Genomic DNA, 15623 nt, shown 5'->3' with positions numbered 1-15623 from the left:
TGAGCTCTTAAAAGGGAGTCTAGAGGTGGGAGACAAAGGAAGTCAGAGAGATGATCTCCTGTTGGCTTTGAAGGCGTGTGAGTTCTACACCTGCAAAAAAAATGAATTTTGCCAACAACTATGTGAGCTTGGGAGAGGGCCCAGAGCCTCAGATGAAATGCTAGCCTTGGCTGACACCTTGATTTCAGCCTTGTGAGATCCTGAGAAGAGAACCCAGTTGAGCCCTGCATAGTCTTGACCTACAGAACTGTAAGGTAACAAATGGGTGTTGCTTTAAACTGCTAAATTTGTGGCAATTTTTTATACAGCAATAGAAAACTAATACAGCCATACTCCAAGTTCTTATGCTGGCACTCTTTTGATCTTACAAGAAGGTGCAGATGGAAAATTCACAGAAAACAGTGAAACCCCTATTCCTTTCTCAAATGGTCCTTAGTTTATTGACAGAAATATCAAGAGCTTGCCTTTGTCCAGTCATGCCACCAGGAACGCAAACTAGTGCTTATGCTTAGAATCAACCATACCACAACCCCTACATGTATAAGACATATCCCAATTTCAGAGATGTTAACATATGAAATAAAAATGAATCTTAGGGGCCAGCCCCAGTGGGCTAGTGGTTAAGTTCAGTGTGCTCCACTTCAGCAGCCCAGAGTTTGGTTCCTGGGTGTGGACCTACAAGACTTGTCAGTGGCCATGCTGTGGCAGCAGCTCACATGCAAAAAAAAAAAGGAAGATTGGCAACAGATGTTAGCTCAGGGTGAATCTTCCTCAGCAAAAAAAAAAAAAAAAAAAAAGAATCTCAGGATCAGTAACATACAGAGATCCACTCTCATCAATTCCACATGTATTTCTAGGAGGGTAGATAAACTGTTGAGTGAATTGTGTTTCATCAAAGCTCTGAAGGTTCTGCATCCTCTTTAGCATTCTTGCAGAGTGACAAAAGAAAAAGTATCATCTCCTTTCCACTATGAATATTAGTGGACAATACTCCTTAATTCACTCTGAAAGTTGCCATGAGACAACTGCTAGTGAAATAACTGCAAAATATGAAATATGACCACTGATAGTGAAGTGTGTCTAATATGAGGTAGATGGAGGGAGAATTAAAAATCAGGAAGCCAGATATTAGCAGGTATTTTTAAAAATGTATAATTTTATCATTAGATACATATGTATCCCTTAACAATATATTGTATAGTCATACAATGAAATATTGTACATCAGTGAAAATGAATAACATCTATATACAACATCTGAGAAACATAATGTTGAGTCGAAAAAAATCAAATCCAGACTATAGTATGATATCATTTTGACAGAGCTCAAAAAGGAACAAAAATAAAAAATATGTCACTTTAGGGATACATACATATTCTAGTTCTTTTTATATGTGAAAAAAACCATTAAGGCAGAGCAGGGGGGTGGCAAGAGACAGGAGAGGAGCTCAAATAGATAAATGCAAAGTACAGATAATGTTCTAATTCTTAAATTAGGTGATGAATTGTGATTATGCTTAATAATCTGCATGTCACATTTATCCTTTAATAAGTGTCAAATATTACATTAAAATATAAGTGCAAAATTATGCATAAAGTGTTGACAAAATTTGCATAGTTTTTAAAAGTATGCTTATTTTATCAGTCGGGGTTCTTAATTAGAGAATTTGGTTAATTTTTTAAAAAGTGATTTTATTAGAAGGCTAACCAGTAATCCTCAGGAACTCTAGGACAGCCAGAAAACCAGTATTGGACATTACATAGCCTCCAATCACCTCAGATAAGTGCTTCTGTAAAGATCCCACTGTGGCCACTGTTGGGAAGACACTGCAGCTTACACCATTGACTTTGCTGACACTGAACACTGAATGTTGTCACTAAAGCCACTTTTACTGCTTCTCTGTGGAGCTGGATGTAGTTGCTGTTGTTGTAGGTCACCACCTTTTACTTAAAGAATTCTGCATACTTCCATGCTTCTTTGTATGACTACTTTAAAGTTTAAGGCAGCTGTATCTTCCATAGCTGCAGAAGAGGCTAGGAAAACATATCTAACACTTTGAAATTTTTTAGGAGGGAGGAACCCTCTGCCTTATTAGGTGAGGGATTCCTTAAACATAGGAGTTAGGACACTGGGCAGCCAAAAAGGAAATAGACGTCTGCCACAGCCCCTTCTCTTGGCTGCTCAAAATCAACACACTCCTTCAGCTAATGCTTACACTTGTTAAAAACTATTCAATGTAAAAGGACTTGTGTCAGACATTGTTAGTTGCTTTCTCAACACTCTTTCCTCTTTGCTAATAGAATACTGATTTTATTTGGGGCAGCTATGTACCCAGCCTTCTTTGCAGCTAGAAATGACATTTAACAGGCCAGACAAATAAGACAAGGGGAAATCTATCTGGAATTTCTGGGAAAGCTTTGTTTTTCCTCATAAAAGAGGATACAGATAGCTGGTATAGGCCATTTCCCATTTTTTTCCTCCCTTCAACATGAACCTGACACAGCAGCGACTTTCTTCAAACCACAAAAAAATAGCATGAAGGATGAAAAACATGCTAAGGAGACAGATTTGAAAGACAGAACTGCATTCTTTCCTGTATGTAACAAGGACCACTGATTAAGCATTATTCCCTTCAGTTGCATGCACACATACTCTCAGCTACACCATTCTAGAAGACAGATGACAATTATGTCTCATTAGTTAAGATTCCAGTTACTGAATTCACAGTATTTTCTAATATATTGGCCGTGGTGTTTCTTTTGTACTATTAATAAAAATATTTGGCTAATCAAGAACCACTTGAACTCTAAACAGTATCTGGCATTTAAAGGCATCTTTACTTAGTAGCTAAGATTATGTTTAAGAGTCTGGTTTGAATCTTGGTTCCAGTTTGGAAAATAACATAACCTCCTTATACTTGAGTATCTGTAAAATGAGGTACAGTTGAAATGGAGATTACTAGAAAGCAGCAAGCTTTCTAGTTCTCCTCCTGCCCATTTGTTGTCTCTATTGGATTCTCAAGTTTAAATAGTCCCTCTTCTGTATCCTATACATCCTTATATTGGATTCATCATACTGCATTGCAATTGTATGTATACTTGTCTCCTCTACCAGATTTTTCTTTGATTACAGTGTAAACACCCTTTTTTCTATGCATAACTTTAAATGAAGTGCCTGGTACATTGTAGACTAGATATTCTTTTTTTAAATTAATTTTTTTTTTAAAGATTGGCACCTGAGCTAACGTCTGTTGCCAATCTTTTTTTTTCTTTCTTTCTTTCTCCTTCTTCTCCCTCAAGTCCCCCAGTACATAGTTGTATATTCTAGTTGTAGCTCCTTCTGGTTGTGCTATGTGGGATGCCACCTCAGCATGGCTTGATGAGTGGTGCCATGTCTGTGCCCAGTGTCCAAACAGGCAAAACCGTGGGCTGCTGAAAGAGCGTGCAAACTTAACCACTCAGCCACAGGGCTGGCCCCTGCAGACTAGACATTTTTAAACTAGTGTCCTTAGAAGTTATCTGGGATGATAATTAAAATACAAATTTCTGGATCCCATCCCCAAATTTCTAGTTCAGTAGGTCAGTGAACCACATTTTGAGGAACAGTGAAATAGACAGTGTTTGAATCAAATTATGCATAAGATATTAATATAAGTCAAGGTAAATATCGATAATATTTAAGCACTTTTCAAGATACTTTGAAAGTTTTAATTTTATAACTTGATTTATAATCATATAATTAATGATTTCTAATCATGAGGAAATCTCTAAAACCATTTCAGAAACAACTATTTGTTATGCTGCTGACTACAACATTTTTTTTTTTAAGATTTTTTTTCCCTTTTTTCTCCCCAAAGCCCCCCAGTACATAGTTGTATATTCTTTGTTGTGGGTCCTTCCAGTTGTGGCATGTGGGACGCTGCCTCAGCGTGGCTTGATAAGCAGTGCCACGTCCGCAACGATACACTGGGCCACCTGCAGCGGACTGCGTGAACTTAACCACTCAGCCACGGGGCCAGCCCCCTACAAAATATTTTTATAATTTTTTATTAAAAAAAAGTACTGCTGTGCTAACTACAAAATATTTATGAAAACCCGTCTACTTGATAGGTTGCTACATATAGGGAAAATAAACCTTTGCACTAGTAATTAGACTCATTACTAAGTAAAATTAGCTGATATTCACAAAATGAGGTTTTTATTAGAAAAGCTTGTACTAAGATTTTGCAAAGCAGTTAAGTTCCTCCATCCACTGCAAAAAAAACTTTAATATCCACTCAAAGTGAAGAACATTCCTTCCTCAATTTTCTAACTACACATTATCTTCATAGCATTAACACCTGCCAGAATTTACATTACATAGGGCACTGAGAGCTCTTTAGACTCATACTTCAAGGTTTTGATTTGCTACGGGGAAAAGTTAACATACAGATTTATCCTGATATCTGAGATATAAAGAACTTTATAAGCAACTCTAAAGGAATATCAGGCAGATATAGGGACACCACATTATACTTCAAGGCCATTTGATTACTTTATCATTTTCATGAAAACTGCCCATGGCAGTTGACAAAATGTAGAGGTTCTCACTTCCTGAATAGAATTGTGGGACATACCAGTGGCACTCAGGGCATATACTTCAAGGCAAATAGTTGGGATTAAAGGTTTACTTTTGGGAAATGACATGAAAACAGCCATATTTGGGGTGGAAGTATTTTTCAAATTTTATGCAGGACTTTGAATATAAATTTGACAAACTCTAAAATAACATATACCTGTTCATTAAAGCCGACCACTGTAGGCAAAGTCCATTAGTATTACTGGCATCAGATGCTTTTAGGGTATCGTGGAGACGTTTTGTTGTTTTAACTGGAGTTAATTCTTTATGGCAGTAAAAAAAGAAATTTTACATCACATAAAGCATTAACAAAAAACTTTTTAATACTGTCTCTCTCCCATGTAGTATGGTGCTTAGTGTTACTGGAAAATATTGACAGATTTAGCATTCATTCTTTTAATTATTTTTGGGCAAATCTATACTATAATGATAGTATAACATGAAGAAATTTGTAAATTTGAAATGTGAGTAAACTGAGATGGGGGAATGAGTTAATAAGTGAGCCTAGTTGATCACTCAGCATTTGAACCTTAACATTGTTTTGTTTTCTGCACAGTACTATGAATATAGTAACTCTCACTAGGTGATAAACTTTGCTTCCTTGTGAAAAATGGATCTAAAAACAAAGTACTAGTACTAGTAATGAAAGACATCCAAGTAAGGGATAAGTTCTTAACTATAAAACAGGAGTTATATATAAATTAAATAGAAGAATGTAATACCTAAGAACTATGATGTGAATAAACCTATTATATGCTCTTCACACTGGGTAAACTACTCAAGTTGAAGATTTTCTAGTAGGACAAAACTGAAAAATTGACTATGAATATCTAATAAAACAAATACAAGCTACTTTTAGCATCTGAACTAAGAGCACACGTGTATGCGCACATACACAGGACAAATTTCTCAGCATTCTTTGAACAGAACGATGACTACTTCCATTAGAAAAAAACAGTTGACTTATTTTCAAGTGTGTTTCCTGGGGACTAGCAGTAGGTTCTCTCAAATTAAGAGTAAAGACACCATGCCATGAAGTGCCAACTCTTAGCACCAGAGAGACTTCAAACTTCATAGAAAGTGAATGACATTACAAATCAGAGAATCTGCCCATCTAGTTGTACGGTATTACTTTTCTCAAATGGAAAAAAATACAGGTTTATGCCAAATAGATTTAAAAAGCTAATCTCTTTTTAAAACTTTTTACAATTGCAATTTATAATCCTAAATAAAATAAAATTGCTGGCTTATAATAAAATGCTCTAAGTTTCAGAGATGTGAAAACAAAAATGAACTCAAAACACAGTTTATACAAATTGAGGTCCCAGAAATGAAAATTAAAAGTCTCTTAGAAAAGGAATGGTGAAACTCAGTATGTATTTTCACTAACACACCCAAAAACTGTTTTGTGGACAGCCACTTTTAACTGTGACTTCTACACTGCCATCTAATACCTTTAATCAACACTAAATCAAGTCTGAGCAAGACACTCAATGGACAATACTCAAATAGAAAGATAATAACTTCCTTCCTTGATAAACAATCTCCAGCTGACAGTCAGAAGTTGAGTTATTTGATGCCTTGGGAAGCAGTGTGCACTGGGTTTTCCTTCTTGACCTGAAGAGACTCACTGCTGATGGACAATAATTCTCGAAGTTCCTTATTTTCAAGCTGAAAAAAAAGGTATATGTTTATTTCAGGCATTTTGACTGTCAAATTGCATCAGAACACTTTTTTTGGGCTAGGAATAGAAAGGATACTATTTTAATTTTAAATTTTAAGGAAACAAAAGAACTGAGAATTTCCTAAAATATGACTTACTTATTCATTTAACATTTACCGAGGAATTTCTATATGCCAAGTGTTAGGACAAGAAAGAAAAAAACAAGATCCCTTTCCACTTGAGGAATTCACTACTTGTCATACTCGTCATGATTCCCACAAGTTTTACTATTGTTTCTTCTATTTTTCAAATTCCTAATAATATTTTTACTCTGCTCAGTTGTAGCGAGGTACTATGTGAGTGTCTTACATATATTATCTCACAACAATCTGTAGGGTAGGTACCACTGCCTACATCCGCATTCTCTTCAGGAAGAGGGCACTATGGCTCACAAATGTCCAAAAACTTCTCCAGATAACTTGGATGTGGTATTGCTGGAGTCTCAATCTGATGCCCATGTTTTTTTCCACTTAAAGTATTGAGTAAAATTTGTCCCTCATTTCCTTAGGGCTGTTTCCATCACTGGGGTCAATCAGAGTAGTGTAGACAAGGTCATTCTATCATTTTAGCTAATTCCTAATTCCTACTTGGAACCTTATTACTCCCTTTGAATTCCAGATAGGGCAGCTTGCACTCTTTATCCCTAGTCTCTCTGCAGGAACTTCTGGTAAACCACATTTTCAGGCTTCACCGAGAGTCAGAGCCCACGGTCATTAAATCTTCTACCATACAAAGTGCTTCCCTCAGTACTTTTGTATCTCTCTCCTAGCATTTATATACCATTATATACCATTTCATATCATAACATAGATCATATCATGTAAGTACCAGTCTCATTCCTTTCACTAGACTCTGAGCAGGGATCCTTTTTCTCTCTGGTACTTCTCAAATGGCCCACAACAGCATCTTGTAATAAGCAGCATTCAAACCATCTATTGTAATGTTTTTCGTTAACACTTTTATGGGCACACTAACACCCCAGGCTTTTCTTTGTAAACGATTCCTATTTTAATCAAAATATTACATGAAAATAGCTTTAAAAAAATCAAGACTATAAGGCTTATAAAATAAACATCAGTCCCTTGGCTTTGTTCCCCAAAGGCAACCACTTTTAATGCTTTTTATCTATTTCTTTTGGTATTTACTTCCATAATTCTAAATAATAAGCCTGTACTGCTATTTTCTGCTCATCGATCTTTGACACTTCCTATTTGACTTTCTTTTATGGCAGATGACAGATTTTAGTTCACATGTAATCTGTCCCTTCCACTCTCTTTAACTCTCAATATGTTAATATCTTAATTTTTAGCCAATACATAGTTGGCATTTTCATTATTTGCTGCTGATTACATTTCCTTTCTTGAAAAAAGTATGGAGGAAGAGCTAATCATGAGCACACAGAAAACATCAATACATTGCAGTGATGGGATAGTGATGGCATACCTTCCAGACTCAAGGAACACTCCCTGAAATTTTGTCAACCTAAAATAGCAACAATCTTACCTCTAATTGGGCTAGTTTTTCCTGAATCTTACAAAATTGGTCATCATCCACCTGAACTGCTTTTCTCATCACTTCTCCCATTTCACAGATTCTGTCAATCTGACTCTCAATTTCCTGTGAAGATATTAAGAAAAAAAAGGGGGAAAAGTCATCTTTTCTATAGATATGAAGTTCATGAGAACATGTGCATTATGATGTTAAAAAGTTCATTTAATCTGTGCTACACAGGTTATACAGGACTTTCACTATAATCTGAGTCCTCAGAGGTAAAGCCATCATAAAGTTATCTTTTTTTTTTAAAGATTGGCACCTGAGCTAACAACTGTTGCCAATCTTTTTTTTCCCTTCTGCTTTTTCTCCCCAAATCCCCCCAGTTCATAGTTGTATATTTTAGTTGTGGGTCCTTCTAGCTGTGGCATGTGGGATGCAGCCTCAGTGTGGCCTGACAAGTGGTGCCTGATGAGTGGTGCCATGTCCGTGCCCAGGATCCGAACCAGCAAAACCCTGGGCCACCGAAGCAGAGTGTGTACTTAACCACTTGGCCACAGGGCCAGCCCTAAAGTTATCTCTTATTCACAAATAATTGTGTTCTCAAACGATCAATTCTAGTCTAACCAACCACTGCATGTTGGACAATATCTCTAAGTGGCTGTTTAACTTAAATTTGAATACTTTTATTGGCAGGAAGCTTACCACATCCTAAGATACTTTATTCTATCTTTGGACATATCTCTCAGCAAGTTTTTCATATGAGCTAAACTCTGACTCCTTCAGGGTTCAAGTTTTCTCTTCCAGACTAAAGAAAATAAACTTTATTTTTCCCTTCCAAATGAAAGCCATTCACATATTTAAAATATCCCTCTTCTCTAAGACTTTTAAGTCAGTAAAATGCTTTCAGTGGAATCTAAGATGAAACTTATCTTTCATAAATTCCACCACAGCAAATCGTGATGCACCAGTCTATTAATCCAGGAATAAATTATAGAGTATATGTGAATGTACAATGACATCTGCAAAGCACTCTGCAAACATAAGAACAATTACTGGGTCTCCCAATTAAATCATAAGCAACCCAAGTGTAGAAACTATGCCATGTATTTTTTTTCAAACCATACTTCTCTCTCCTACAACACAGTGTGATGCTATGTAGTTCAGTTTAATAACGGTTTACTGATTGCCTGCTATGTGCCAGGTACTATGTTAGGGATAAAAGATGAATTCATGCTCCTTACAACATGCTTACAGTTTAGTGAAATGTACAATATTAACCAATCAAGTATTTACTGAGCACCTTCAGCACTAACGGGCATTATGTTTGGTGGAAGAACTAAGCATTCATTAACATCTTGAAAAAAGATCTTGGTGAGGGAGGGAGGAACCTTAGTCCCACTCAAATAAAAGGACCTGAACAACCCTTTACCCACTTCTTTCTATTCATATCGTTACAAAGTTATACCAAAATCAATAGTGAATGTGATAAACATGAAAGGAAAACAAGCTTACTTTTCTTCAAAAACAAGCACACAATCTAAAACAATTTCAAGATTTCAATTCAGTTCACTTAGAATTTATTTATCAAGGTTTCTTACTGCAGAGTGAGACTGGTGAGCTTTCAGGACTGGTTCAGCATCCACTGCTTTTTTAGCAACCATTAATTGTAACATCTGTTTCCGGTACTTGCTCATGATGAGTTCCAAAGCATCTTGATGTTCCTCCAAGGAAACCCATAGCTCTATCAAAAAATAAAATAACTTGGCAGTCATGTCTGAGAGACAGCTCCCAAAGCTAAACTTTTAACAGTTGGAATTTTATGACACTCCATGAGATATTGTGAATTCAAAGTTGTAAATCAGTGTTTAAGTACACGAAACACAACAGATAGGATCTATGTGAAAAATAGCTTTCTGGCCAGAAGCAGCCTAGTCTGGTAGAAACAAAATAAGATGTGAAATCAGAAGACCTGGGTTTGAGTTCAGTTCTGTGAGTTACTAGCTTAATACTCAAGCAAATCATTTAAGCTCTCTGAGCCTATTTCTTATCTGTACTGTAATGATAAATACCCAGCTTTCCTACCTCAAAATGAAGATATGAGAATACAATAGGATGATACATGTGAATGCCCTCTGTAAACTGATATACAAATAACTATTCATACCACTATCATTAATAATGTACTCAAAAGGCCTAAGAATATATACCCTGAAGATAAAATTTAGCTCTTCCACTTACACAAGAACCTAAAAAACCTTCAATCTTAACTTTAATGTTTATTTCAATTAATATTTAAACATTAAATTTTAAGACCTTGAGGATACTCTTTTGTTACGCAAACCTCCATCCAGGGATGCCCAAATAAGCCATGTAATAATTCACCTCTACTAAGCACCTCTTTGATAAGCTGCCTACAAATACAAAATCAGTCAGATGACCTTGAAAAGGGTAATATAACAACCTTTATTGGTACTGGGCCAGCGCAGGATAACTTTCCTATTAAAAGTACTGATTTGGAAATACACACAGCATGTGCACTTTTATGAACAGTTTGGCAGTTTTCTAAGAACTTTTGAAATATTACTGGATATGAGAAAATCATAACTACAAAAAAAGGCCTGACTAACCTCTGTTTTCCTGCTGCAAGTCTCTAATCTGTGTATTCTCTTGGGACAGCAGAATGTGAGGTTTGTATTTGGACATGTCCTTTATATCGGATGCATCCTCTTGATACTGGACAAACAGAGACAGACTAAGGGCGCCGCGGTAAACAGGAGAACAGCCGCAGATGCAAATTAAGAGGCAGGAGTCAGGGCTCCAGGGCAGCATTCTCAGCCCGGATCCCGCAGAAGGGTCTCACTGCTGCCCTCTGAGACCAGGAATAAATTCCAGGCCCAGTTTTCACTTTACCTCGCCCTCCATCCCTCAAATGCCCAGCACCTGAGGGCACGGACCCCAACCCTCTGCCTGACCTGGTCCGGAAGCGCTGTCCCCGCCTCCCGCATAGCGGCCACCCGCCGGTGCAGCGCAGCCGACTGATCCACCAGTGACTCGGCGGCCGCGTCGTGCTCCCGCAGCCTCTCCAGCAGCGTCTTAGCGTCTGTTAGGATCTTCTCAATGGTGCAGCTCATATCGGCCACACGACCACAAGCCCAACTGCTCACCTATGCGACCTGCTCAGATCCTCCCCAAGCTGTCTCAGCGTTATAGACGTCACTTCCGGGTCCGCTGAAAAGGCGCCTCGGCCGCAGCCATATGCGCCGGCGCAGTGGCAGCCTAGTCGCAAGCGACCCGATTCAACCAGCGGCTTCCCTGCAGCTTCTCCCTACGCGGTGGCGGCGGCCTGCCCTTGCAACGCCCTTCCTTTCGTGTTCCCACAGCCTGGTGGTCAAGATGGTGGTCAAGCTATGGCTGGGCGGTCCCAGTGTCTCCTTTCCCTACTGGTTTTGCTCAATGTAGATTGCTATTCAGTCGTCATTCTGTTTTTTTCATTTAATTTTTTAAAAATTGTGGTAAAATACACATACAATTTACCATCTTAATCCTTTTGAAATGTACAGTTCAGTAGTATTAAGTGCATTCACACTGTTTTGCGACCATGACCATCTATCTCCAGAACACTTCATCTTGCAGAACTGAAACTATCCCCATTTTGAACATTGACTCCCTGTTCTGCCTTCCACCCAGCCCCTGGCAACCACTATTCTACTTTCTGTCTCTATGAATTTGACTACTTTAGGTACCTTATATAAGCGGAATCATATAAATCAGATATATCGTTTTGTGGCTGACTTATTTCCCTTAGCATAATGTCCTCAAGGTTCATTTATGCACATCAGACTTTTCTTGCTTTTTAAGACTGAATAATATGCCATCTTATGTATTCCACATTTTATTTATCCATTCATCCATTGATGGACACTTGGATTGCCTCTTTTGACTATTGTGAATAATGCTGCTATGAACATAGGTGTACAAATATCTGTTTGAGTCCCCGCTTCCAATTCTTTTTGTTATACCCAAAAGTAGAATTGCTGAGTCATATGGTAATTCTATTTTTAAATATTTTTGAATGACCACACTGTTTTCCACAGTAGTTGTACCATTTTACATTGTTACCAACAGTGCATAAGGGTTCCAGTTTCTCCACGTCCTTGTCAACACTTGCTATTTTCTGGGGGTTTTTGATAGCCATCTTAATGGGTGTGAGATGGAGTCGTTGCTATTTTCTGCTTGCCTATTTTTTCCATTTTAATTCAGTTAATAAATTGAAAATAACCAGAACAGCAATGACATTTGTGCTATTTGTTATATAGGTTTATGAGTTTACCTTGTCAAGCTTGTGTGTCACTTTGTTCTTTTTCATTTATTGCTTTAATAAATATTTTTGTAGAACTTCTTTATTTCAGGCACTGGTTAGTGTCTGGGAATACAGCAGAGAATGACACAAGGTCTCTGCTCTTAGGGAGTTTATATTCTAATGGGAGAAATAGTTCATACTCTTATAAATGATTGAAAGTGATAGGATTAGGAGCCTGATGAAAGGAGCAAAAGCGTCAGAGCAGTAGGGAGAGGTCAGAGAAATGAGGGGAGAGAACTGAGCTTTTTACCTTTGTATTCCCAGCAGCTGGCACAATGGAGGCATTCAATAATTGTTTGTCAAGACGGAGATGGGGAACAAGTTCAGGAAAAATGACAAATCTAGACCACTGAGCAACAGGAAAAAAAATTAATGCAGAGCCACAGATGTGAAGAGGTTTCATTCATTCACCAAATCAAGCAAAATATCCTCCCTAAGTGATCTCTTTCACTTATTTGCCTTTGACTTCCATTCAGGGATGATGGTTCTCAAATCTGTCTCTGTAGCCCCAATCTCTTTCATGAACCTAGGATATTTATATTTATTTGCTTAGAGTATGTTTCCACAGGGACAACCTACAGGAACCACAGGTTCAACATGGTCTGAAACTGATCTCATTATCTTTGCTTCTAAACCTGCTCTTCCTCCTGTTTCAGTAAAGAGCACATTCATATACCCGTTTGCCCAAAACAGAATCCTGGAAGCCATCTTTTATTCTTCCTACTTATTCTTCAAAATTAATCAGTTACCAAAGCAATCTATCTCCTTTATATCTTTAGGACTTATTTCCTTCTTTGTATTCTCACTGCTATTGTGTAGGTTGGGCCATCATCCTTTCTCACCCAGATAAAGCAGCAGTCTTTCAACTGGTCTTCTCCCTACCTCAAGTCATCTCCTCCTCTAATAACTCTCCCCAAGGACACTACAACTTCTTGCTACCCTTTCAGTGACACGTAATTATCCTTCTATGGCCACGGAAGGTTAGGGATGAGAACTAGCCTGGTCATTCTAATTCTCCAATGTCACTGCCAAGCAGTTACTCTTACTTGCTTGTTAAAACCTCCGCTTTATTTGAAGCTTGTATCATCAAGTTGGAAAATCTTCTTTCTCTCCTTATTGCTGTCAATTACTAACCTACTACCTTGGGTATTCTTCTTTATTCATAGAAGATTTGAGGAGTTGGCTTACAGTCTTATTGATTACTCCATATCTTGTTCTCATCTTGGGTGACATTCATGTCCATGTGGACAATTCATCTAATGTTATATCCTTCCTTGGCCTCCATACTTCTAGGGACATTCGATTTATTTTTACTATCCATGGCCACACACTTAATCATTCACTAAAAATTGTTTCTCATCAAAAATTTTATGCTTTAATGTCTAACTCTTTGACTGCAAACTTTGTTTCAACCCATCCAGTTATTACAACGCTTTCTTCCTCTACTGTCTCTTTGACCCCATCCAGCTCTTTGATTTTTGAGTATATCCATATTCTTCCTACCTATCAGACTTTTCTTGTGGTCTAATTTTTTTTCCCTGATCAAACTGGGCTCTTGTGATTGTCAGTCAGAACCACTGTCTCTCGAACACCCCTAATTCCTTTGCACCTCTCTTTTTAGGCCAAATGCAAACAGTAAACTCTAACCCTTGACCAATCTTATGATTCCAGTAGTGATTAAAAGGCAATACAGAAATAAAGGAGGTTTTTTTTCTGTTTTTGCTTTTATTTTTCTGAACAAGGCTTTAGCATGTTTATAGGCTTTATAGGGGAAGGATCCAACAGAGAAAGAGATACAAGAAAGTAGGGGGACATTTAAAGGAGGAAGAACTAGAAGGAGAAAGGACATGATAGCTACTTAACAAATTTTTGCTGAATATTGATTGCATTGATGGGGATTAGGTTAAGAATATAGGTGAAGTTGCTGGACTTGAATAAAATACAAGACATTTCATTCTCCTTATTTGGAGGGAAAAATAAGAAGGATAGGTACAACTATGGATTATAGATGGGGAAATATGAAGATGAAGAGAGTTCTACCCTTCAAGCCATCCTGATACTTCTGCATCCCACCCATCAGTAAACCAATAAGATAAGCTCAGGCACCTGTAGTGTTGTTAATGGAAATTATGCAAATTGCCCAAGACCTCTTTTGCTTGTTCTGACTTATTTCCATTTTGATCTAATTTCTATTTGGCTCCTGTTTCTTGGCTCCGTTTCCTCCTTATTATTTCATTGTTACTCTTGGGCCAGGAAGTGATTTGGGGTTTCCCTACCTCTATTCTCAGCTCTCAGATTGCCCTAAAAGCAGTTCCACTTCTGCCTCTCTTAGAGTATATCCCTTATCCCACTGATCCTCTGGTGATTCAAATGCCAAATCTGATCCATGGGGTGAGGTTCCTGCCACAGTTACATGAATTCTAGTGAGTGAGGGACTTGGACTTTTTACTGGAAATACCTCTTCTAGTACCGTGCCCATTGCTATAGCCATACGGCACCGACAGGATAACAGGCTTGCTCCTGTCCCTGAACCTGTGAAACCCTGCTCAGAGGTATGGGAGTATAAGACTCTGGGAGCAGATGGTGGTCCCAATTGTCAACAACAGAGGCAAGGGCAGAGATAACTTGACTTTACCTGGACCCTAGCACCCCCACAGCACCTTTGAGTCATTGCCTACACATCCATACTGTATGTACCTTGTTGATGCCACCCCTTTGATACTGCTGGAAAAATTTTGCAATAATTCAAAATGCAAATCTTTATCGATACTTAGAATCTATGGTTAGGAAGTATAGATGTAAAGCCTTACATATTCCATATTGTTTATTAAGTACCCTATTTTGCTCCTTTGTGCTTCTCCATATCTTAAGCTTTGAGTTCTCAGACCTATTTTTTTCCTGTTGCTGCTAACTCATGGCTTTCTAGGACTTGGCCTTGAAAAAACACAGACCCTCATAATTATGGTGAAAGAAACCTCAAAAAGATAAGGAGAAATGTTTAGTCTTCTCCTAGAAAGCCAGAAAAGCAGATATTAGTTTGTATCATAAAACTTTCCTTGTAAATGTAAATTCTAATTAAGAGACACCCTAACTTCGGAGATTGTTGTTGTGGCCTGTGAAAATGACCTTTAATGTCTAAAAAGACTGTAATTCTGATTGGTTTGTCTTACTTAATAATTTATTGCTCTGGTAGTAATATTTACATGGACATCCCTATTTCCTAAAAGGTTAAATCTGTTTCGTAGTGGTGTATTTGTGTCTCCCCAAAAGATATGTCCAAGCCCTAACTGCGAGTAGCTGTGAATGTAACCCTACTTGGAAAGAGGAGCTTTGCATTTGTAATTAAGAAAAAGATCTTCAGATGAGATTATCCTGGATTAGGGTGAACCCTAAATCTAATGAAAGGTGTCCTTAAAAGTGACAGAAAAG

General features: G+C 37.8%; 1 protein-coding gene across 1 annotated transcript in view; it reads right to left on the bottom strand.

Moving 5' to 3' along the window:
• Nucleotides 1–4170: 4170 nt before the first annotated feature.
• Nucleotides 4171–15623, bottom strand: part of SIKE1 (suppressor of IKBKE 1) — a 60590-nt gene continuing 49137 nt past the window's right edge. The window contains exons 2-7 of the mRNA XM_008522820.2: nt 12445–12543; nt 10807–11215; nt 10462–10567; nt 9433–9575; nt 7844–7957; nt 4171–6288 (exon numbers count right to left, since the gene is read on the bottom strand). Coding sequence (XP_008521042.1) covers nt 6187–6288; nt 7844–7957; nt 9433–9575; nt 10462–10567; nt 10807–10965 — 624 coding nt within the window. The 5' untranslated portion in view covers nt 10966–11215; nt 12445–12543 and the 3' untranslated portion in view covers nt 4171–6186. The remainder of the gene's footprint in view (nt 6289–7843; nt 7958–9432; nt 9576–10461; nt 10568–10806; nt 11216–12444; nt 12544–15623) is intronic.

Source organism: Equus przewalskii, unplaced genomic scaffold (genome assembly GCF_037783145.1).
Source record: "Equus przewalskii isolate Varuska unplaced genomic scaffold, EquPr2 ChrUn-13, whole genome shotgun sequence".
NCBI lineage: Eukaryota > Metazoa > Chordata > Mammalia > Perissodactyla > Equidae > Equus > Equus przewalskii.
The sequence above is the reverse complement of the archived record's forward strand: the minus strand, read 5'-3'. Positions and strand labels throughout refer to the sequence as shown.